At 41.3% G+C, this 23734-nt stretch overlaps 1 protein-coding gene across 1 annotated transcript in view; it reads right to left on the reverse strand.

The window, feature by feature from the left end:
- Positions 1-383: 383 nt before the first annotated feature.
- THSD7B (thrombospondin type 1 domain containing 7B) overlaps positions 384-23734 on the reverse strand; it is a gene marked incomplete at its 3' end in the record, with an annotated part of 241747 nt that continues 218396 nt past the window's right edge. The window contains exons 17-27 of the mRNA XM_079539376.1: positions 21127-21268; positions 19665-19780; positions 19417-19534; positions 13988-14133; positions 9038-9197; positions 8531-8704; positions 8352-8447; positions 7138-7220; positions 5305-5497; positions 1967-2054; positions 384-465 (exon numbers count right to left, since the gene is read on the reverse strand). Coding sequence (XP_079395502.1) covers positions 384-465; positions 1967-2054; positions 5305-5497; positions 7138-7220; positions 8352-8447; positions 8531-8704; positions 9038-9197; positions 13988-14133; positions 19417-19534; positions 19665-19780; positions 21127-21268 — 1398 coding nt within the window. The remainder of the gene's footprint in view (positions 466-1966; positions 2055-5304; positions 5498-7137; positions 7221-8351; positions 8448-8530; positions 8705-9037; positions 9198-13987; positions 14134-19416; positions 19535-19664; positions 19781-21126; positions 21269-23734) is intronic.

Genomic DNA, 23734 nt, shown 5'->3' on the forward strand with positions numbered 1-23734 from the left:
ATATAGTGCATAATGATGCTGTGTCAAACTTGTCATTTACGGTAAATGTCACATTTTCTTCCAGATTGTCATGCTTTTTTTCTTTTTCTTTTTTTTTGGACCAATTCCATTTGATGTTGGTAGACTTTCTTATTTTAATTCCCATTGCTCAACAGGAAGAGATGCATTTTCCAGTTTCTTCCGGAAAGTTTCACAAGATCCAAGACTTTGACTCCATTATTTTTTCTTTAGTAACGAGGTGGCAAAATGTTAAGCTTGCAGTATTTCTGTTCTGCCCGGTTATTACACATCAGGAGATTCCTCAAAAAACTGAGAAGTCTGAGAGTTACAAAAAAGAAAGTGGTTAAGGCAGTCGATGTCTACATTTGGATTTCTTTTCTATGTTACATGTCAATGTCTCCATCATAGGCTAAGGTTAGAGGCTTCTGTTGTGGAGGAGTGCTTTGATGCTGCTTGCTTTTTTTGCTGCAAGAAAAATAAAAATATTTCAGGAAGCAAAAAGCGTAAACGGTAACACTGTGTGAAGCTCAGACACACCAACATAAAAAACGAACTTCAACATAAAAATCAGCTTCCCACACTGGCTATTTCGGTTTGCAACCAGGTGACATGGCAGCATGGAGGCTTCTTCCAAGAAAGCCGGCCTGGAACTACTTGTGTGTTAATCCATGGGTGGTGTGAACACGCAGCCTGCCGAGAAAGGGCAGCTCAGTGTGCAGCCAGCTGTGCTTATCATCTGGAGAGGAAATCAAACACATTTGTCTCTGGTGTCTTCTCACAGATGATAAAACAAAGAACACCTCATGGAAAAGAATGAAACATGAGCTGCCTAAACCTGGGATATTCCTATTCTTTTCCTTGAAACAACAATAGTTATTACTGAGAAATACACTTCCGCACTTCTAGTCTTCAAGTGATGGAGAAGCATGTAATGCTACTTCACAAATTCTCCACTGAGCATGCTCCACTGCAGAGAATCAGTAGCTATATGACTCAAAAAACACAGAAGCTCCAATGCATCATCCAAACACTGCTTTTAATTGAAGAGAGAATGAGGGAAATAATGAGAGGGAATAAATTCTGGGTGAAATAGGGTAATGCTGTTGTTAGGACATGGTTGGACTCTGTCACCATGAAGCCCCCCATAAGATGTGCTGGTGCAGAGCAGAGCTTCAGCATGCAGGGTGCCCTGTTTCTAACAGTGGCTGGTAACAGCAGCTCTGGACACAAGGCATGCCTTCTCCTGAGGTATTCACTGCAAAAACTTACATAGGGATTTCCTGAGCTAAGACGTAGACCCAGAAAGCCATGCTTAACACCAAGAAAGCCACTCTCCCATTAACTGTTCTGCCACCTTCTACTCCATTTATCTTTCTGGATGGACAGCCCCTACCAGTAAGCTCACAAGGTAGTAATGCACAGTGTGAAAATAAAGATCTTTTGTTTATTTTAAACACTTCATCTGATGCCTCCTACTTCTTACACTGCATGAGATAAAGATTCCCTGGGCCCTTTTCCAACTCCATTCACGATTTCATAGTTCTCTATTGTATTCTGCCATCAAACACCATTTTCCAGCTGAATGACCCCATTATTTTTGGTCTTTCCTTGAACAGGAAGTAGCTCCTACCTCCAATTCTCTCCCTTGCCTTTCTTCAGCTTTTTTTTTTTTTTTTTTTTTTAATAAGAATCCAATAAACAATAAGAAGCCATTCCTAATCCCACCAGAATTCTGAATATATAGGTCTACTGATAACCAAAAGTAATTATTTCCCCACATGACCACCACACATCTTCACAATCATGTAGGTTAGCATCTGTAACGTGAAGAGTTTTAAATTGCTCTGAGGTAGAGACCAAATGAGGGTAGGTCTCTAATCCAAGTTCCATTCTTCCTTAATGCCTTAAGGATTAAATCTTAAAAACAAGTGAGCAAACAAAGCCCAAAACCCTGCGCCACACTCACCACATCAGAAAGGATGTAAAAATCAGGAGGGCTATGATGAGGAACCCGCTAGCTGATACTCCATACACCCACATCTTCAGCTTACCATCTGTTGGAAGATTGGAAAAAAGACAAAGAAAGAAAAAATAAAACGTTTTGTAAATGAATTCTTCTCAAGAGGATAAGAGGAAACACACAAGCAGAACTCATAGCATCATTGATGGGAAACACAACAGTGAGTTGCTGGGAAAAATCCATCAAAAATGTTTTTGATAGGAAAGGCATTCCTGTAAAAATCAATTTTTTTGAACACACAATCTTAACTTTGGTAAGGACTTCAGATGCTTTTTGATGAAAGCTGAAAGGAACTCTTTGTGTCAGCTTTCCAGAGCAGCACTATTTCATAACCCACAGCCAGCCTGTACTTGTGGGTCACTTGGGGTAGACATCAGCACACCAAAGAGGAACCAGCTGCTCAGAGCTGAAAAGTGCCTGGGCAACAAATGGGAATAAATTCAGCTTAGAGGAAGAACAAGGATAGGCTCTGTAATAGTAAGAGGGATGAAGCTGTGCCACAGGAAACATAACAAGCTTCCAAAATTGAGATAGGGCTGCCAACAGGGCTAATTGATCTGTCCCCATGCAATGGCAGGGGACTCACTCTACAATCCATGCAAGAACCCCTCCACACACATTTCACTCAAGAGTTGTGAAACACTACCTTCTGATAGGAAGTCTTAAAACATATTACTGGGACAGGTTTTGAACTAAAGCTCTGCATTAATAATAATCATTTTTAAAAGATCAATATTGCTGCTTCCTGCTCAGTTCTGGCTGTAAAGAATTCCTGGTGGATGGACGTGGTGGTATTTTCTCCACACAGCAGCAGTCGGAGCTGATTCATATCAGCAGTTATTAATCCACCCTGGAGGCAGAAATACGAGCCCTCTCCATGCCCACAGACAAAGACTGACCGAGACCATTGCCAGTGCACTCAAGCACGTGGGGACTTTCTGCATAAGACAGACAGGGAACTTATTTTTCTTGTTATGTTGGAATGATCATTTTTTTTTTCAAAAGGAAACATATTTAATCGAATCCCATTTTTTTTCCTGGTTTTGGCTGTGGGCTCTTTTCCCTTCAGGCTTTGTGAGAAGTCTGAGTATTGCTCACAGACATTCTCCTCTTCTCTAGCCACTTGCAGCCTATCTTCCCCGTGAGAACTGCTCTGTTCATCATGACAGGTTTTACTTCTTCTCCTGACGGTCAGGTATGAAATTTACGGCCAAGAAACATTTAACAGTGCTGCAAAGGGTTTGTCACAGCAAGCACATGGCACCCCACCAGGTCTGCTATGAAGGCAGACAGGCTCTCCAGCTGCAATACGAAGGCACTGGACCACACCAACCAATAATTTAAACAATACTATTTAAAAAGTTTCTGTGTTGAACTCTGGCCTCCCAGAGCGTGGCAAAGAATGGAAAAACAGCCAGATTCAAAATCAGTTCTGCGTGCTCCTGCAGAGCATTTGAAAGAACAAAAACATCAAGACCCATTAAATCATTATAAAATTTGTGTTCCAAACCATAACCAGAAAGGAAAACCACAAATTAAGTACAGAGGGGCACATATACTTCTAGTGACAGATACAAGTCCTTAGACATACACAAATGTCAAGGACTATAGCACTGAAGGATGATAAATGCCATCCGTACAGGGAGCACTCACCACAGTTTTGCTATCAAGAGCATAACTAGTAGGCAACAGTGGTCTCCTGGTTCTGCTAGCACTAATTACTGCAATCTCCCAGATGAGTAAGCCTCAGAGCCTGTTTTAAGGCACTAATTACATATTTTGTCAAGAGGGAAGACAAAGGGGAACAGTGTGAAGAGCACCAGCCTTGAGCTGGGTCTGAAGGGCACATACAGACTGAAGAAAACCTACTGGATGGGTTGATGATACACAGATGTAGCATGTTCATTTATTTACCAGACATTGTTGCTGTAACATTTATACTCTAATGCTACATAACACTATGTTCTGTTAAAGCTCCTTAGTCCCTGTCTCTGTCTTTTGTCCTGGTAGAGAACAGGCTCACAAACGCTGCGCTGAGGTCAAGCTCACCAGAAGGAAGCTTTGCAGCCTGGAATGCTGATTAAAACAGGACTGCAGCATCCACCTACACCTCTCTCCCTTTTTCTAACCTCATAAAGTTATCAGCTGAAGATGTGACACCTAAGGAAGACAGCCCACAGAGGGCCACAGTTGCTGACAAAGAGGCAATTAACCCCAAACCTGTGACTCAGCTGGTGAACTATATGGGTTTCTGGATGATGAGTTTGGTCAAAAACCAGCCAACTTTAAAAGGCTGTGGACCAAGCTCTATTAGCTCTGAGACTGTCAACACAAAGGTTAACTACCGTATGCAAATCAAATATGTAAATGTAACATTCAACGTGCAATCACATATATCAGACAGAATTATGGTTCCCGGAATCCCCCAACAGAACCTTAAATTGCATGTTTTCTAAAATCTCATGTTCATTATAAGCTAATAGGAAAGAAAGGCAATGTCAGAGAGCAGAAGACAGGGAAGATGGGACTAGCAGGATATATAGGCAACTATTGAAGTATTTCAGTAAAACTTGACTTATCTGATACTTTTGTTGCTTATTTTCAAGTTATATTTCCATATCATAAATTTAATATGCATAAGTTAGTTTTAGTCATAATCAAAATGGTGACCAGCTGTTACAGCTACTGCATCAGTCCTGTGTAGCAGTGAGGTGTGTTGCAGCCCGTATGCCTGTTCCAGCTGGGAACGATGACAAACAAGCCACAGAAGTACGCAGGACTCACTGCTGCTTAGACACAGCAGCCTGCCTGCTTCTGGCTTGTTTTTGTTCTCTCAGTGTCTTAACTCCAACAATTAAAACTCCAAACTCTATGCTTTCTACTGTATTTTTTCAAACACTTTTGAAATACATCAAGAAACAACCCATGTTGTCCTTAATGAAGTCTCAAGCACTTTTTGCTCAGAATCTTCTGAAGTGCTACTGAAGTCTTCCCTGGTCCAAATGCATTACTTACTGAATCATCACAGATAATTCCAAGCATCCCCCCAAACTGCATTTAAGTATACTTTTGCAAAATATTCTCTTTGCTATCTCCCAACATAAGAGATTGTGATTACTCTGTGCAGTCACAAAGGAATGAAAGATGACACATGAGTTAGAAACCGTGAGGCCGCTCTGCAGCTCCAGATGCAATCTCTGATGTTATGATCTACAAAGCTTGTATCTTTCTTCTGCAGAAACATTGTAAAGAAAATTTATTCCATTCATATTTAAGTTTTTCACCTGGATTAAAAGGTTGAATAGACCATCCTTTGAAAATGTCATGCATTTTGGAGTTGACGGGTTTATTTTTTCCAGAAATCGTCTTAACATCAGCCTTCTTATCTTCTAAACCTGGTACCTTCATGCAGTAATCCAGCAAACCATTTGATCTCATTATTTCTGTATATCCTCGCTCACAACCGCAGACTCCTCTCTAGGTAATAAAAGGGAATTCAATATTAAAATGTTAGTATCCTCTCACACGACAGCACAAATTGTATGTAAACTATCAAGAAATGGCAGGTTACATCATATGTAACTTTACAACATCATATGTACATCATATGTAAATTACAACATGTAACTGCCAAGTTCGCTGACACGAAACCAAACAGGCCACAACCTGGTGCTGCAAACCCAATTCAGCTAAAACAACCATAATATACTTGGGGAATTGGTTAAAAGAGTAACTCGATACGGAAGAGTAATAAATAATAATAACTAAAAAATAATAAGAGTAATAAGAGAGTAGCTCAATATGGAAACATTCTCATCCCAACAGGCTTAACCATAGGCATCTGTGGCCTGATCCAACTCCTCTTGTCAATAACAAAAATTAGTAGTGACCATGATGGGCATTAGAAGAAATGAATTAAGAAGCAATCCCAATTCAGACCCAACTCTCCATTCCAATCTATTTCTGCTCTAGTATTTCACAGAACTATCTATACCCCTCTGACCAAATATCTGCTATGCTGGACCAGTGTAGGCAGTTTCTTCCAGAGGTTTCTTAGAATGTGGTGGTTCACTAAACAGATACTCCATTTTCTGGATGTCTAATTTAATATAGTTTTTTTAGATTGCATTTCTTTTCTAATTATCCTATAATTACAATGCCTGTGTGGTGGTCTGATATGCTCTGCACGATCCAAGCAGAAAACTGATTTACAGTATATGTCATAAGAATTTAACCCTGTCATCACGGTTTTTGCTACAGCCCCCCCAGCTTGTTGACAGACACAATCCTGAACTTTTGATGCGAAAGGTGAAGGATACCTCAACAGTTTTTACAGCTAAGAAATGCATGTCTACCTATCACTTCACAACAACCCGTACATGAGCTCGCATCCACTGCTAATTCCTCCCATAATTTCTCCCACAAGATACTCAGGTGAGACTGAGAGCTGTGGAAGCTAGTTTTAGAACAGAAATATCTACACCTCAGCTGTATCTGGCTATTTGAAGGTTTTATGCTGTCACACCACTGACACGGAGGACAAGAAGACATTTTTGGTAGCTCTGAATCTAGACTTCAGTACCTACAGGAAGAGACATTTGTAACCTCAGAGGCAAAGAGGAGACGGGGGCTCAAAGATCCAGCAGGTGCTGCAGATGCTCACCATTTCAGCAAGCAGGTCAGTTCTGGCTTTGCTTTAGGGGTTACTGTGGAGGTAGTGGGAGCAGGCTGCTACAGCTTCCTTGTACTCACAGGGGCCTCCTGCATCCATGCAGGAGCAGGAGAGCAAATGCATTTTTATCTCCTCGCTTACTAAAGTTTTAAACAGTCCTCTTGCTATGTGGCAGTAAAACAGTATTCAATGAATACTAGACCAGAAGGCTCCAAACTCTCCCCATGAAACAAAACCAAAATTGTAACACTTCTACACTTATACACCTTCACTCATCCGTGCAGAACTATGAAGCTTTTGGACTGAAATTCCTACTACTGCCTCGAGGTGGTATCATGGGCATGCTAAGTTATATCCTAGGTCCTAGAATGCGTTTAACATACAAAGGTAATGAAAAAGGTTTTGCAATGTTCACTCCTCAGCCACATTCTGCAGCAGCAAGTACCTGGGTGCAGTAGGAGAAGGGTTTTCTGCATGCTGGGCTGCAGTGCTGAACTTCAGCAGGTTTGGTCTGAAGAGCACACCCTCCTGGAAAAGAAGAAGTTACTTGCAAAACAGAAGAGTGCTTTTCAAATGAAAGAGAAATGGGTATGTTTTACAATATTTTTGACTTGGATCACTGTACTGCAGGAAGTGGTTGCTTGCTTATTTTAAATGGCTAAGTACTAGACTACTGAACACATTAGCATAATATCTGTAGGAATCGTATTAATTAATTTCACAAGGCAGGGAATTATTATCATACCCATCTTATTAATAGAGAAAAGAGATATACAGACTTAAGCAATTTGCCCCAGGCCACATAGGAAGTTGGGGACAGAATCAGGAATTAGATGCAGATCTTCTGTGTCCTCATTAATGTCTTATCTACATAAGAAGACATAATCCACATAACACCTTAGCCCGTTCACACTAGGGAAACTCCGTGCTTCCATAGGAATGAAAAAGTGTTAATGAGTTCTTAACTACTTGGCAACCTTCACACATAAAACTTTTGTATATTATCTTAACTACTCATTATAAATAGAACTAGATACCATTTTCATTCCTGCTCTCTCTTCATTCATCCTGCGCATACCAAGATAGATCCTGCAGATGTGCAAGCCCTATTGCCTTTGCCAACCTCTTGTACAGCTTCAAAGTGCTGACCATGAATTTCACTTTTCATCCTGTGCAGGAGGAATTTGTAGGTCACAGCACCAGCAGGAATCTCACAGTCTGAGTGATCTGAGATTCCTGTCTATTGAATAGAAGAAGCATTACAGAAACTGGGCTCTTTTCCATTGCAGGTGATTTTCTCTTCCCTTCTCGACAGTTACAAGAAGGCTTAGGCAGGCCTGTTAGTATAGGCACACTCATTTCTTCCTGTGGCCAATACAGCAGTCATAAAATCATAGAATCATTAAGGTAGGAAAAGACCACTAAGATCATCTAGCCCAAAAGTCAGTTAGGGTACTTCACCCACATGTCCTCGTGCAATGACATGTGAGATGACCTGACAGCAAGGCTGCTGAGTGCCCACCTTTCCTACTCACAGCTCTAAACTGAAACCTTAGGGAAATCAGGAAGGAGAGCTTTCCAACTGCCCTCCGAACATGTGGTGCAGAAGAAGAAATACCTGGAAGAAGACTTTTCAGCCACGTCTGCTTTTGGACATACCTGTGACATTTATTCCATCTGAGCGCTGACACCACACTGTGCGCACACTGTCTCGCCAAAGGCTGGTTTTCCACAGGTATTCGTAACACCTCCCTCCTGCAACATCAATACCAGTCGGCCTTCACTTTCCAATAAAACCTGAGTAAGCTCTTGTGCAGGACAAACCCTGGCAAAGCTACCTGAGCAAGGCCGTGTTTCCACCACTTGTCCAGAGCAGCTGTCTGTGTTCTCAGCAGGCTGACCGATGAGTGCCCTGGAGCGAGCCTGCCGTCCCGTTGTTTCAAAGCTCCTGCCATCAATGCATGTGAGCTCGCAGGAGCTCCACTTTGACCACTCGGTCAGGTGGCAGTCACCTGCATGCAGAGAGAATAAATCACAGGTTTGCAAAAGGAATCGGCCTTAAAGGATTAAGGACAGGCTGAGTACAACGGCTTTAACAGTGAAATAACACCAGTTTATCACCCAATGGTATGCATTATTCAGATTTTCTGCTTCATGAGAAATCTCATTTTCTCCAAAAAGAAAGTCTTTTTCAGGTGATCTAGAAACAGCAGACTGAGCATTTACCTGATCTGCTGAAGTACAAATTCTTACTGCAGCAGCTGACAGTGCTCAGCTATGCAAGCAACTCAGTCTCAGAAAGCTATTACAGACAGATACGTAGTGTGACTTTCAAAAGACTTTACCTGGGCAAGGCACAGAGCATGGTAACTGCAGTACACTCTCCTTCAAAGGTAGCTCACCACATAACGTGTTTTCTACTGGCTTGGATGTAGCAGAAACAGATGCATCATGCACTACGCACGTGAGGTTGCGGACTTGCAATCCATCTCCACACTGTCCACCCTAGGAAATGACAGAAAAGAAAGGGACAATCATTGCTGCTGCTAGCAGACGGCAGAAGAAACACACCTGACTCCACCTAAAAAGAACTCAAAGATATAAATCCAGTTTCTGGGCTGCAACAGTACCCTCAGTTATGGGAAAACAGATGCAGATCATCTCTGCACACAGTTCTACAGAAGCTCAGAGGCAATGGAACATGAAAAAGTGTGTTGCAGCCCAAGTGGGGAGAAGAGCACATAAATCCTTTCCTTTCCATATGTGGGAGATGTGGGAAAAAAGGAGTCACTGAGCAGATGGGGCAGAGCTCAGGCGGGTGCTTCTCCCAGCACAGCACTGGAAAAAACAAATGTGAAGAGCACAGCTTTAGGAATGCTGATCATTGCCCAGGCAGCAAAGCTCCCAGAAGAGATGGGTACTGTAAAAGCTGAATACAGTCTTTGGGGCAAGCCCTCCATGTCTTTAGTTAGAGCTTGTGTATTTACTGATTCTTAAGGAATGCCCAGTTCAATAAACACAGAGATGGCTTTTCTGGCTTCCCTGAAGAGGCCAATGGCAGAGCCCATTCAAAAAGAAACGAGCATTTCCATTCACCCCCTCTGGTGATACAACCCAATATGGGGCACTTAAACGGTTTAAATTCAAACAGCAAAAACCCATCAACGCTTTTAATTAGGCTGCAAAGATTAACGCATTATGTAATTTCTTAATTGTGCAGGGAGTTAGCGGTTCTGATGTGGACACAGATCACCTGCTTTACTGAAATGCCACTTGAAGCCAACCACAGTCTGTTAGCACTGACACTGGTGTGAACAAGCAATAGGAGGCTCCATGCAAGCCATTCCACGTTCTTCAGCCCAGTCCTAAAATACTCCAAATTGCCATACACCGAACTACTTGCTGAAGACTTACTCTACCAGAAAATCAATATCATTGGGCTAATCTGATGATCAAGAGCTAAAGATGCTGTGAGAATCGATGCCCTGAGGCTATTTCTAGAGGCTGGAATTGTTTCATTTTTCCCTGAAAAACAGAGCTGCAGTGATGTCTGAGGTACACAACTTAAACCTGTGTGATGCTTTATGAACATGTGTCTCAAGCCTTGTGGAAATGGCACTTTGCAAAATTCAGTAAACAAAGCTCAAGAAGAAGGATGAAACATTGCTTTTATATAACCAAGGGAAATGCTACTTTGAATCACTTGGCAGTAGATTCTTTTAAAATAATGGACTTCATCTGTGGAACAGAATGGCTCCTACCAAGTGCATTTATTTGGCAGCGTGTTTGATAGCAGGAATCTCAAGAATATCTCTCCTGTAAACATGTGGTACCTTTTTCAATTTCTCCAGACCTCTTCTGTTGCTGACGCACAATGAAATGGAAATAGGGACATAAATAGTTGGACTGAGAGTAGTTGCTTATCAAAAGCATCTTAGAGAAGCATTAGTGTAGATTTACCATATGCAGCCAGATCTCAAGTTTTTAACACCATGTTTCATTTTAGTCGGTCTGTAACGCACTGCTCTAAATTACCATTTCACTGCTGAAACCTCTATTGCAGCCTGAGATTAATGGTGTGTGAATAACTCATGCAGCTGTCAATTGGGTTAGAGTTCTTGGAAACTGCTGGTGGAAACAGAGTGCGATGTGGAGAAAATTCTCTGGGGAAATGGGCACTGATCAAACTGCAGCCTGCGTGCAGCTCAAGAAGTGGATCAAGGAATTGCTGAAGATTACTGGAAAGGACAAAAAAACTTTTAAAAAGATACTTGTTCTTTTATAAACAAGTCGTAAATATACAAGTATTTGTCGACACAACGATGTATGAATAGTCATACAGCAGCAGAGACATAAATATAAATAACATGAAAAGAATGCATTTTTTGGTAGCCTCCACTATAAAAGTTAGCGCGCCTCAAAGCAACATTTTTCATTCTTCTATCAGGCAATATTGACAATACATTTGTTTAGGATAAAAAAAAAAGAGAGAAATCATGGACTCTAAACCAACTCCAAACAAACATGTTAGCTTTTTAACAGTGCCTTCCATTTACTTGCTTTCACTCAAGACTAGAAATCATTTTCACAATGAACTGAACGCATTCAAAAGATAAGGTGTTGTACTGTCATTTACAGAGGGAATGACAGCGGGCTTTTTTGATGTTTTTGGCAAGGTCATAAGCAATGCAGGAGCAATGCATTAACTTCCTTATCATCCTAAAAATTATTCACATTCCCCAAAATTATACATTTGAAGACCGAATTAATAGGTGTGGAATCAGTGGAAATTTGCTGCAGTGACGGCACAATGAGGACTCAGTGAGCAGCTGCTAATCAGAGGAGCACTGCTGAGGAAATGATTGAATATTCAAAACTTTGGGGACCAAATCTATATTACAAGTACTCTTCCATGGGAGGGTGTAAGCTGAGGTCTGCCCATACAGCAGCCACCTCTAGCACACCAACAGCACAAGGGCTCACAGTCCCAATGAGATGCTCTGTTGAAATGTGCCTTTAAGAAAAGTTCTCCCTTTTTAGCTTTTATTGGGATTCATGTGTATTCACAATCATCTTAGGTAAAGAACTGACTGGCCAATGTTTTCATAGGTTGATGAGCATCTCATCAGGTAAAAGTTTTCCTTAATGAGAAACCACTGTCTGAATACAGTTAAGGAACCATCTTTTAAAACACTTTAAATTAGAGACGGGGTTCTTGGTCTTCTTATCAACGTTAGGCAGCTAATTCTTGATAATATCCAGCTACTTGGCTTGCACTCCTTTAATGAAAAAATTATGAACACTGTCACCCACTACTAATTTCTATTTTCTAATTATTATTTTTTTTACTAATCAATGTTAAACACTTCAGCTCCCATGGGAAAAAGACTGATGTAATACAACCCTTTAAGATGATGTGTACTGCCCATTTTCTGAGTTCCACATCCCTCTGAATGCAGCAGAAATGCCCACACCTACAGGAGGGGTGCTCGTGGCATGGGGAATTGCCTGGGGAACAGTGCACTGATTTACAGACTGTGAAAGCAAGCACTACAAAACACTTAGCAGGCTGTACTCCTGAACACACACACACCTCTAATTATTCACACAAAGTCAATTTAGCATAAAACAGTCCTTCTACAATTAAGAAATGCAGTCTCAGTTATCTCATAAAACAAGGAAGAAATACTTTAGCCTTATAATGAGTCGTCCTGTTTACATTACTCCAGGAGGACAATTTCACAACATGCATTTTGGTCTTACCATGGGATGTATTTACGTTCTTCTACAAAGCATCCTTGAAAACACGACTTCTGAAAGCCTTCTTTGGAAAGTACACTTAAGCTTCTTTTCCAGAAAAGCACAGGAATAAATCACCTGGTATTTATGAACTACATTTAATTCCTAAGCACCTCATTAAAGAGAACTGAACGTGGAAAAAAATGGCTCCTCTCCTAAACAAAGCAAAGGGGGGAGAAACTACAACACAGTAATTTAAGGAGAGAAGCAAGCTCTATCTCACTGCAAGTGCAGGATGATATCTGGCTAAGCAAAGGCTGTGATTACTTGCTCTGAGCTGAAATATAGCATGGTTCTGGATGTACACACTTTCAATCTGCATGATGTGTTATTTTTCTAGAATATGTGGGGCCTTAATTCAGCTTCTCTACTAATTCTTTTATCAGCTATGTTAGCTCCTCTGCTTGAATCGCTCATCCCTAATGCTTAGTAGAATTTGCTTACCTTTGCTGGACAAAATATCAGCTAAGGATGTTATACATAAATAAATACTGAGTGCAGCACATACAAAGGCTGAATTCACATCCTTATCTGCAACGAGCTGTTAAGCACAGGAATGAAGAAGAAAGGTGACCCTAAAATGTATTTCTGGTTCTGTGATCCTGAGCTGTCCAAAGGCTGTAATACTCCAAATTTCATCTCCAATAAGCCATGTAAATTCTGGCGTTTGCTATTGGTCCATCAGCTGCAGCCAGAAATAGAACAAGCATTCAAGTCATGCATGCTGCACTAAAGGGCAGATCAGAAAACACAAATAACGTGTCTTCACTTCCACTTTGGTCTTCCATTTCCTACATTTGGCAATATGGAAAATCAGTCAGGGGCCTGTGCATAGGTCCTGTGCCTCAGGATGAGAAGGAGCATTTCTCCACCTGAACCACAGCAAACAGGGCTCTCAGCAGCCCAAGCGGGCTTCATCGTGTCTGAGAAACTCACACAAGCTGCCCATTAGTTACCAACTAATCTATTTGAACACAGGAGACGTCAAGTAACAGCTAAGGAGAGAAGAAAAAGCGCAGGGGGAAAAAATATCAATTCAAGGCTGACAATGGCCAATGGCACTGGGAGAACGACTGCAGCGTGGAGGGCAGAGCCCACAGTGACTCCAGCCATTCTCTAGCTGTTAAAAAGAGCAAGAAGGAGCCCACAATCCTTGCAGGAACACTATTGCAGGAAAAAACCTAAAAAACCTCCTATATTGTTCTTAGAAGAAGAGACAAAGCTATTTTCTTGTTAGAGTCGCTTTATATAACTAAATTATAGGTCACCACAACTATGCTTGCTCAAGCACATTCACTCCATAAATCTTCTTTAATACATCTATAAGCTCACACTACGTGAACCTATACTGCTATAAATCGCTGCTGCCAGCTGAGAGACCACGTGCACAGGTTTACATGCCCGAATTTCCCCTGCGTCTCCAGCAACTGGAAAAGAAATGCCTCCTTCTCAACAAGGAAGATCTATGGTTACCCCAAGATGGCTGTGAGCCGTACCTGGAGTCTGCAGGGCGACCAGGGCCCAAGATGCCAGCTGTAGCAGGGCTTCACCGGGCAGCTGCGGTGCTGGCTGAGCTGTGCTGGGCAGGGCCGGCCCTCGGCCGCAGCCTTCAGCAGCACGGTGCGTCCGCGCACCATCTGGCCTGCGGAGAGAAGAGATGGCAGTCAGCAGGAAGGAATGGATCTGGGGGTCAGCATGGTTACAAGCTCATCTTCCATCAATAAAAATGCTCTTTTTCAAAACAAACAAACAAAAAATAATAAAGCAATTATTGGGGAAGACTATTCGGCTGATACGGATGCAATTACCGATCTTCTGCCGCGCGATGCAGTTGCTGATATTTCTGAGCACAGTTTTGTTTAAACACAGTTTTGTATGTTTCCCAAATATGTTATTTGTTTATGCAACACAGTTAAACACTTGACTAAATTCTGATTATTAAATACGACAGGAAAATAATTCCTATGGAAGCATCATTTCTACCCCTGTCCGTTCAATATGTTTCTAGAGATTTTTAACAAATGAAATCTTCCTTTTATGACCAATTATGTGCATCTAATTTGAAAACTGCGAACACCCTAATGGCTATTACCGTCCATAACCACTTCTGCCATTTCCATTAAAATCCTATTTATTATTGGTGAAAACTTCTTCAGCTACTGAATGGAAAAAGCAATTATGTTACTACTTTTGAAATAATAAAACTGAATGCACTCATTAAAGTTACAGCAATTCCATTTCCTTTTCTTTTGCTGTCCGTTTCTATCCAGGAATGTTTTCACTCAAAATGATTCAATTAGAATCCTGGCTCCAATTAAAAAGAAAACTGGAAAAAAGCCCTTATGCAATGCAAGGCATAAGATTGTGCTATGGATAAATCTTCTGCCTCGCCTCTCAACAGACGGGGATTTGAGAAACAGTTAAAAATAGGGAAAAGGATTCAGTAATAAGAGCACACCCATGCAAAGCAGGTGCAAGCCACAATTGCTAACTCCCTGACCAGGAAAGAGAGCAGGCTTTGCGGTGAAGTATTCCCATTTGTATTTCAGCCATTTAGTTACCATCTTGGGTACTGCCATCATGAATGTCTCTGCAAGTAGGGCTTCCCAAAAAAAATCTGGCAAGTGAAAATTAAAAGCACACTCACCTGAAAATGCTACTGACACATCTCAGTGAGTTTTCTTACCTGTCCAATGCTATTCCCTCGTTCTTACCCACTGAATTCCATTTTTAAACCCATTTAAACCAATTTTAAGACTTTTTCCTTTTCGAGTTCTAATCCTCTGGACCGAGGAAGTTTGTAACAGAAGTGATGATAAAAGCTCTTATCCACATGACTGTGCATCCAGCCATTGTAGAATTAGATACATTAGGAGGTGGAAAAAACCCTCCTAGCTGAGAACAGAAAAAAGGTAAGGTGCACCAGGAGAGCAACCATTCTGCTGCTAGCACAGGGAAAGAGAGGGTTGCAGCAATGGAACTCAGATACCAAGGTACTTGTAAGCAGGAGAATGAGAGAAGACCAAGGGACATGATGCTGCTTACTCCAGAATGGGAAGTTGTGCGAACCAGCCTCTAGCACATTCAGGGATGCTGCAACCAGCAGCGATGTGCAGCTCATAAAATTAGTCTGAATGTTAGCACGTAGCTCTGTGAGCTCTAGGAACTGATTAGCAATGGAAAAGGTTCTTAGAGAAAGCAGGAAAGCTGCAGCTGTGGGGTTTGCAGGAGACAGCACAGGGGATGCCTGGGGCAAGCAGTTCACTGCTGAGCCCCACAGGCATGAGCTGGAAAGTGGCAGCCACAGCTCCGAGTTAAAGATCTGAGCTTATGTGGAGGGGCTCAAAACCCTGAAGTATTCATCAAGCTATTTTAACTAAAGACATAATTTCCTTTTATACTCTCCGCTTAACAACTTTCTAACAAACTGTAAATGGGAAGATCACAGGATAAAAATCCCGATTTTCCTTTAAAGAGGAACTAACAACCATTATGTTTTTATTTACATCTTATTTCCCCACAGTGGGTTATCCAAACCATTTAAAATCACTGCATTCACAATGGTCATATGGTGTTTGCCTCATTTCTCCTATCTCTTCCTTCCCATACCGTGAAAAAATCATGAAAGAAATTTTGCTTAAGAACTTCTGTTGAAATGTCTCTTGGGTGCAATCACTGCAGTGGATCTCTTAAAGCTCTGTGGTTTATTTCCTCACTCTATAAACATTATCTAGGTGCTCCATTGCCGCTCAAGGAGCAGAAAAACTCCACCTGTCTTTTCTCTCTAAATACCTTATTTTTTACTGTCTATGCAGAACAGAAACTCCACGCATCTAAATTCATTTGCTTCCAACACAAACTCCAGGATAGAAAAGCAATCCTAGCTCCTCAATTTCCTGATGATTTTTTCCTTAATTTTGCAATGAATTAGCCACAAGTCTGTCTCCTCTGCTCTACAGCATTAAATGGGTGCTGAAAATTGAAAATAAGAAATAATTACTTGGGGATGTTTACACAGCAGTGTGTGTTAAAGCCTGGGTAACTCAGGTTAAGTCCCACCATTTATATGACAAGGTCACTTTCCTATGTGACAAGGCATAGGTTTAGTTGCTTTTATACTATTTAACACAGCTGTAGGAGAGAAATTATACCAGACTGGAAAATACTTACTTAGAAAATACAACTTCCCCAGCATTTTCACTTGCCTCAATAAAGGAAATACATCCTGCGGGGAAACATCTTTTTTCAATATGTTGCTAGTAGCTTTAATCCTAGGAGCATTAACCATGTATTAACCAGGACTATACACCTTTCTGTAACAGTGCAGCAACTGGGACGAGGAAGCCCTGCTATGTAACACAAAGTCAGTCTCAGGCCCCAGCCAGCATCCAGAGCAGATGCTGCACAGAACCACAGCTGCAACAAGCAAAATGTGCTACACGTCTCCGCAGGCTCAGTGCAGGCAGGGAAGAGATCTATTTTACTCATCATCATTTATAAAAATCAATATATTCGCCTTCGGCTGCTGTGTACCAGAACCATGTTAGATGTCAGAGCCACATACACAGCAGCACCGCATCGTGTTTGAATGCATTGTTCCATAAAATAAAACCTGGGCAAGAAAAAGGCGCCATCCATTAAAATATACCACAGCAAACCAAATTACTGGAAGAAAAGGACAGAATGAAAACGTTAGCAGCGTTGCTTGAGTTAAGAAACATGTGAAAGCATAAATCTAGCAATACTAAATTTTGATCTGAATGATATTTAAATTATTTTTCCCTTTGAAATTGTTTCTGGTACTTTAGAGGACCCTTTACATGCTCTCCAAGAAAGCCAGAAAAGCACAATGTTTTTCTGAGTGAACAGGAGAAGAGCAGAGCCAGTAACAGCACACACAGCTGATTTGCTGTGAATTATTTCTGAGAAGTGTGCATTTAAGTCCTACAGCTATTGGCTTTATCAAAAAGTGGGCAATTATTTGTTTGGCAAAGGGAAGCAGAATCAGTGTTTACTACTCCATATTCCCACAGCTTGTTTGCTATCATCCTTTGGTTTCCTGTGTCTAATATGAGGCTTAATCCTATTCTCACAAATGCCAAAGAGAAACTCATGGTGCAGTATTGCAGCCTGTCAACATTTGGGAAGGAAAGCTGCATGATACTCATCTGTGAAGTACCACCTGTGAGGGGGTACATCGATAATGACTTCTCTATTGATACTACCATTAGTAGTATTTATAGCCAACTGGAAGATAAAGAAGAAGCTGAAGGGAAGGTTTCTGCTGCTGGAAACACACAAGAGGCCAAGCTACAGGACTGGTGAAGAGGCACCTCCATCTCCTGTGTTTGGTATCAGAATTCAAGGTAGGTTTCAGAGATTGTTTACTGTCTGTACTTTCACAGAACAGTAACCTTCAGCTTTTGAATCATACATGTGTACAGCCTGATCTGCTCTAATTAGTTTTCTACTCACTGTATAACACTTATCTTGTCTGTGAAGCAGAAGATGACCCAGACTGAACTAAGCTCGTGTTTGACTATGTGGTTTAATTATCTTTAATGTGGCTTGACACCCCCAGCAAGGAACTCTCAGAAGACCTCCACTTCTGCAGGGCACTGAAGACTTCAGTTGGCTCAGTCCTTGCAGATGCCCAGCTTTGGCTTAAGACACAATGCAAGTATTTGCTCCTTAAATGCATTACCAACCATCAATTCTTTAACTAGTCTTTAGGATTTGGATGAGCATTTCAGGATCAGGAATACGAGGTATGCCTCTATTTGTAGTAGCACATCTCTTTGCAGACTGTGCAGTCTGAGTGCTCAAGAGAAAAACACCTTCAGGCATTACACAGGACAAACTGCTCCATTAATCATGCTAAAAGCCATAAGGAAGTTACAACTTGCTTTTGCACTATTTATTTCAGTGAGTGATTGAACACTCCAAAAACATTCTTAAGTCCATTCAGCAACATGAGCATTAACCCTCCAAAATGGATTTTGAAGGAAAAATAAACTTTGGAATGAATAGTATTCCTAGATTTTAAAATACTATCTATGAATTATTCATTTATGTTAAGAGAGCACTGTTTTACAACAGGCTAAAATCTCAGCAAAGAAAGAACGTAGCTGATTCAAATACTAAGCTTCTTCTGTAACATGTTTTGATTTCTGAAATCAATCTGAAGAGATCATTTAATGGAAGTTACAAACTTTTTTCTTTTTGATCTTCAGTGAATTTGGTTTAAATATTTCCTGTATGTCTGATGCAATCTACAAGCCTGGGAAATAATATCATGAGCATATTTGGAATACAATCTTCAATGCATTTCCTCGTATCAACACTGAAAGTTTCATTTAACTCATACAGAAGTAAGGAAGGCCCTAATCCTCTTGCTTTTTCTACTTAGGTGAGCAGTACGGACTACATAAAACTTTGCTGAAGTTACTGGAGTCATACAAACACAAAGGGGGCTGGTCACAGGATGGATACAGCAACATATAGTAACTCAAGAACAATATTCTTACTGTTTTTTTCTTCAATTTGATTTCACTATGTAGCTAAAAGTAATATGAAAAGCTTTTTATATCTATCAGGAATCCTGTAACTCCCTAGCATTTCTGCTAACTCTAAGCACTCACTTTATCTGGGAGGGGTTACTGTTTCCTATGGCTGAATTCTGAAGGTTTAAATTAAGTAACAAAATAATCATTGAGGCTGAAAAAGACCACTAAGGTCATCTAGTCCAACTGTCAACTCATCACCACCGTGCCCACTAAGTCAGGTCCCACCTTCCAGCATCTCTACTTGTTTCCTTTGAAAACAGCCTGTTATATCTCCATAACCCCTACGGGCTGTCTGAAGCACGTCAAATGTTGAATTTCTATGGTGTGTGGTGGAAGGGGAAGGCCAGGAGGGCACTCACCACCGGAGCCACACGTCTGGGAGCACTGCGACCAGGCCGACCACGCCGACAGCCGGCAGTCCACCACGCACTGCACCACGCACTCGCTGCTCGTCTCCACCGGCTTCTCCAGGCGACGCTGTCGGCGAGCAACAAAATGCACACGTAAGCCATAACCAGGGCGACATCATGCTGCTGAGGGGCAGAAAATTAGGAGAATTCAATTAATGTTTGCCCGTCTCTCCGCGGCGCGCGGCTTCTCTCTTCACCTGCTCGCAGTGCCGTGCACTGACCGTCTCCCCATCGCTGCGCACGCAGCTCAGGAGCCGCTTCCGAACTCCTCGCCCGCACGTCGCGTTCCCGTTGAGCTGGCACGTGCTCCAGGCTGCAGGCACAAGACACAGCACTCTGCTGTAACTCGCCTTCGAGTTACACTTCACCATGTTAGCTCGTATCGGACCCAAGAAGAAAGCACACAAAAGGAAGTTGCTCTTCAGTAAAAGCGAGGCTCAGATTTGAAGCTCAGAGCTTCCGCACCCAGATAATCCTGAACAAAACCAGTACACCACGGTGCACAGAAAACTGTTAAATGCTGATAAAGCGTATCAATTAAACCCAGTTGGTGCGTTTGCAGGGCTGTATTGTCAGAAGGAAAGCTTCACTTTGATAAAGTAGCTGTGGAAGTTTCTGAAAAGCAACTATAATTTCATCCGTTTTATGTCTCAAAGCAAAGCTTCCCATTATTTCAAATAGAGCTCAAGTACTCGTGAACTAAAACAGGCATTACTAGGAGGAGAGAATTCATATCATATTGCTCGTCCAAAATTATGAGGAGCAGTATGCAAGCAAAGCAAAATAAGCCATAAAACACCATTTAAAATAAACAAAAAACATAACATGCACAACTAAAATTTCCATACACCAGCAAGAAATAGGAAGCGTACCAGCAGAAAAACATATTACTTTGTCTTCCACCTTTGATAAACATCAATGCATAACTGTTCTTCATTTCTGAAATATGGTGCTAAAAAAAGGTTTCATCATCATGCTGTCTGTATTTCTCAGGCTCGGTATGTATTCAGGCGTAACAGTTTCTGCAGCTCTGCTCTCCTCCCCACCAGTCTACAAGTTCATCTCAGATCTCCTCTTAGTATCTTTCTCAATGATCTGAGTTAGTCAAAACAAAAGGGCTCGCACTTTTTCTTTTTGCTAGTTCATATAAGAAACAGATCTAATTGCTCCTGACTAAGGCCAAAACAATGTATTTTGCTTTCAATATCCTATGCCCACCCAGATAAGCTGTATCACCTCCAGATCAGACTTCTGCTGGGTATTATTGCCTTCCCTGGAATCATACATGTTACATTCTCTTATAACTGGAGCTTTGCACACAGTTCTGCTGATGCCCAAACAAAGAGATCCCATTTGACTTGTTCTATTTCCAGAACACACACAACGATAACTGCTAAAATCCTACATTTATCCATTAACCTGTAGAAATGTAGGCATGTAATTAGTGTTAGTGAAATTAGTGATGTCTGCAAGTAAGCCTTGTAGTGACAAGGCTGAAACCAACACAGCAAGCAAACATAACTAACAACACAACTGGAGAAAGCCTTTAAGGACCTGGGTCTTTTACATAAAGATAATTAGGAAAGCAGAACATCAGTTTAAAGTGCACTGTAATTTGTGTCCCTTCCTGGAAAGAATAGATTGGAAAATTATACCTACCTGTTAGATTGTACTGATACTGGAAGCAGTTTTGGTTAAGAATACACGGTTTCATTTGTGAATCTTCAGGACAAGGCTTTCTACTGACAGGAGATCTTAGCACTTGCCGAGATCGGGTTTGCACAGTACTTGGATCACACACCTGCATACAGAAGTGATGGACAGCACAAGAGACCCCGATGAATACACAGACATGGCGCTGGGGCTGTCACAAGCACACCCACAGTGCTGAGAGAGAGTTGTGCTGACAAAATGAGGTGACTTTTTACAGCCTGTGACATGATATGCTGACGTCAGGCTGGTTATAACCCAGGATTCTGCTTGTTCACATAGTCACATGAGTATGAGCCAAGTGAAGTCTATTTTCATTTGTCCTTGTGCATCACAGGCATTGCAGATGTTTGTTCTCACCAGCCTTCCATCCCTACTTCTGGTTTCCATTTCAGTTGTGCTCTTAGCAACAGTGACCAAATGCTTCCAGTCTTACAACATCCCCTCTGTGGTGAGGACAGCACCTGCTCACTATCCACCCTCCAGAACATGAGGGACGTAAGGACATAACCTCTTCTCAGTTCACACAGAGGTGCCACCCACTTCTGCCCACACATGATTTCTGGTTTGGACCAGAGAGAGCTGTGTCACTGCCGTGTGCCCAGCTTAGTTGTCGTGCCCACATCACACTGCCTGGGGAGGATGGAGTCACAGTGCTGAAAATTAAATGGCTGTGGCAGCGATCAGGGCTAATTGGTGGTTAAAAGCACTACAGACAGCTGTTTTGTCTCATTAAATGATCTCATAAAAAGGTATAAATAGGCTTATTCTGAAGCTAGGGTGATTATGGAAGTATATAATGGCCTTTTTAGCTGTAAGGCTGGGATAGAACACCAGCCCCGAGGGCTCTGGCCCACTGAGCCTCAGCAGAGCTCTTCCACAGTCCCACAAAGCGGGCAACTGAGAGTGGTCCCAGCAAACCTAATGGAAATGAATCCCAATTAAATAAATCTCTATTATCCAGAGGCATTTACTGAACAAGATGACCTATTTAATTCCTAACAGTCTCTCATTAGGACCAAAGATTGCTCTGGAACAGCAAAGAAAATGAAGAAAACAAAACATGTAGAAAAATATTTTCATAAGTGATAGAGAATTTAAAACATGATTTTTCTGTAGAGTCTTCTAAATAAAATAAAATAAAAAACTAACAGCTTAAAGCCACAGGCTTATTATCATGCTACTAAGTGCTGTCAAACACTGAACCCTGCATGGGTGAAAGTATGGATAATTCCTGTACTGTGAATATTAAACAGAGATGTCATGGCACTGCAGCATAAAATGTCAGACTGCTGTAAACTGGATTAGTAGCGCAGATGATAGCATTAACAAAACAGAATAAATATCAGAACAAACAGGAAAAGTTCTGGTCTGCTTTTAAAACTGTTGTCAAGGTGCGTGTCCCTTAATGCTTATATTACATGAAGGAAATTGTGTTATGTTCTGATTGTTGACATACATCTTGTCAAACCATTTTAAACGGTAATCTTATCTGAATATCCACGCTCATCTAAAACAACTAATTGTTCTCAACTGTCTGAAAATTAAACCTGTGCTGTTTATCAATAGTTTATGGCCTTCTCCACAACCAGTCTGCTCATCCTCACAGTAATAGCTTAAATGACTTGACCATTTAAAAGAAACAAAAAAAATCAAAGCAGGTATTTCTGTAGCTACTGCTAATTAATTTTCTTCTGCATTTTTACCGAAGGAAAAGAAACAAATCAACGAACACTGGGAAAGAAGTTAAGTTTGTGCCAGCTCCAAAATACCTGCCTTTGCTCCCTTTCCAAAAACAAGCCACCTGTAGGCAGACAATATGCATAATTTGTAGATAAGTAACTGCTTTTAATAAAACAGTATTGTCTAGCACGCATCCTGCTGTGCACAATTACAGGGCCTTGATGCAGTTCAGCACTGTGTGGTATTCATGCTGTTGCAGCCACCCAGCAGTCCTGGCTAGCCAGGCAATTTTCCCTCTAGGATGTCCTTTTAGTGGAACAGTGAAACAGCCCCGACTCCAACAGGTTGAGATATATCTCACATTTGCCAGGATCTGAACAAATGAGGAGTTTACTGCAGATCTGAAGCTGGCATTCTCACTGCACTGATGAGCCACCTTGTTGAGGAGCCAGGGTTGATACGATAAGCAACTCACTTTTACCTGTTCTGAATAATAAAGAATCTCTGTCGCAAAAGTGTTCATTTAATCAAGCCGAGGACATGGGAAACATGCAAAAATTCAAAGTCTGCAAACTGTAACTAATATCCTGTAATATTATTTGTTGAGTTTCTCTTTACGTCAATTGAGAAGTCAATTTAGTTTTATAATTGATTTTCTGGCCTTACTCTTTCAAGTTAACTATGTAAAAAATTGAACCAAATATATATGGAACTGAATAAGCGGCAGGAGGGAATGGCTAGCAAAGAAAAAGATGAAAGCTGGAATTTTCAAAGGAGCAAGAGGGAGTCAAGCATCCAACCACTGTGGAATCTCAATAGGGTTGGGTGCACAACTCCTGCAGGACTCCACAAAAATCCCAGGCTGGAAAAATAA

The sequence above is a fragment of the Tetrao urogallus genome (genome assembly GCF_951394365.1).
Source record: "Tetrao urogallus genome assembly, chromosome: 8".
Classification (NCBI taxonomy): domain Eukaryota; kingdom Metazoa; phylum Chordata; class Aves; order Galliformes; family Phasianidae; genus Tetrao; species Tetrao urogallus.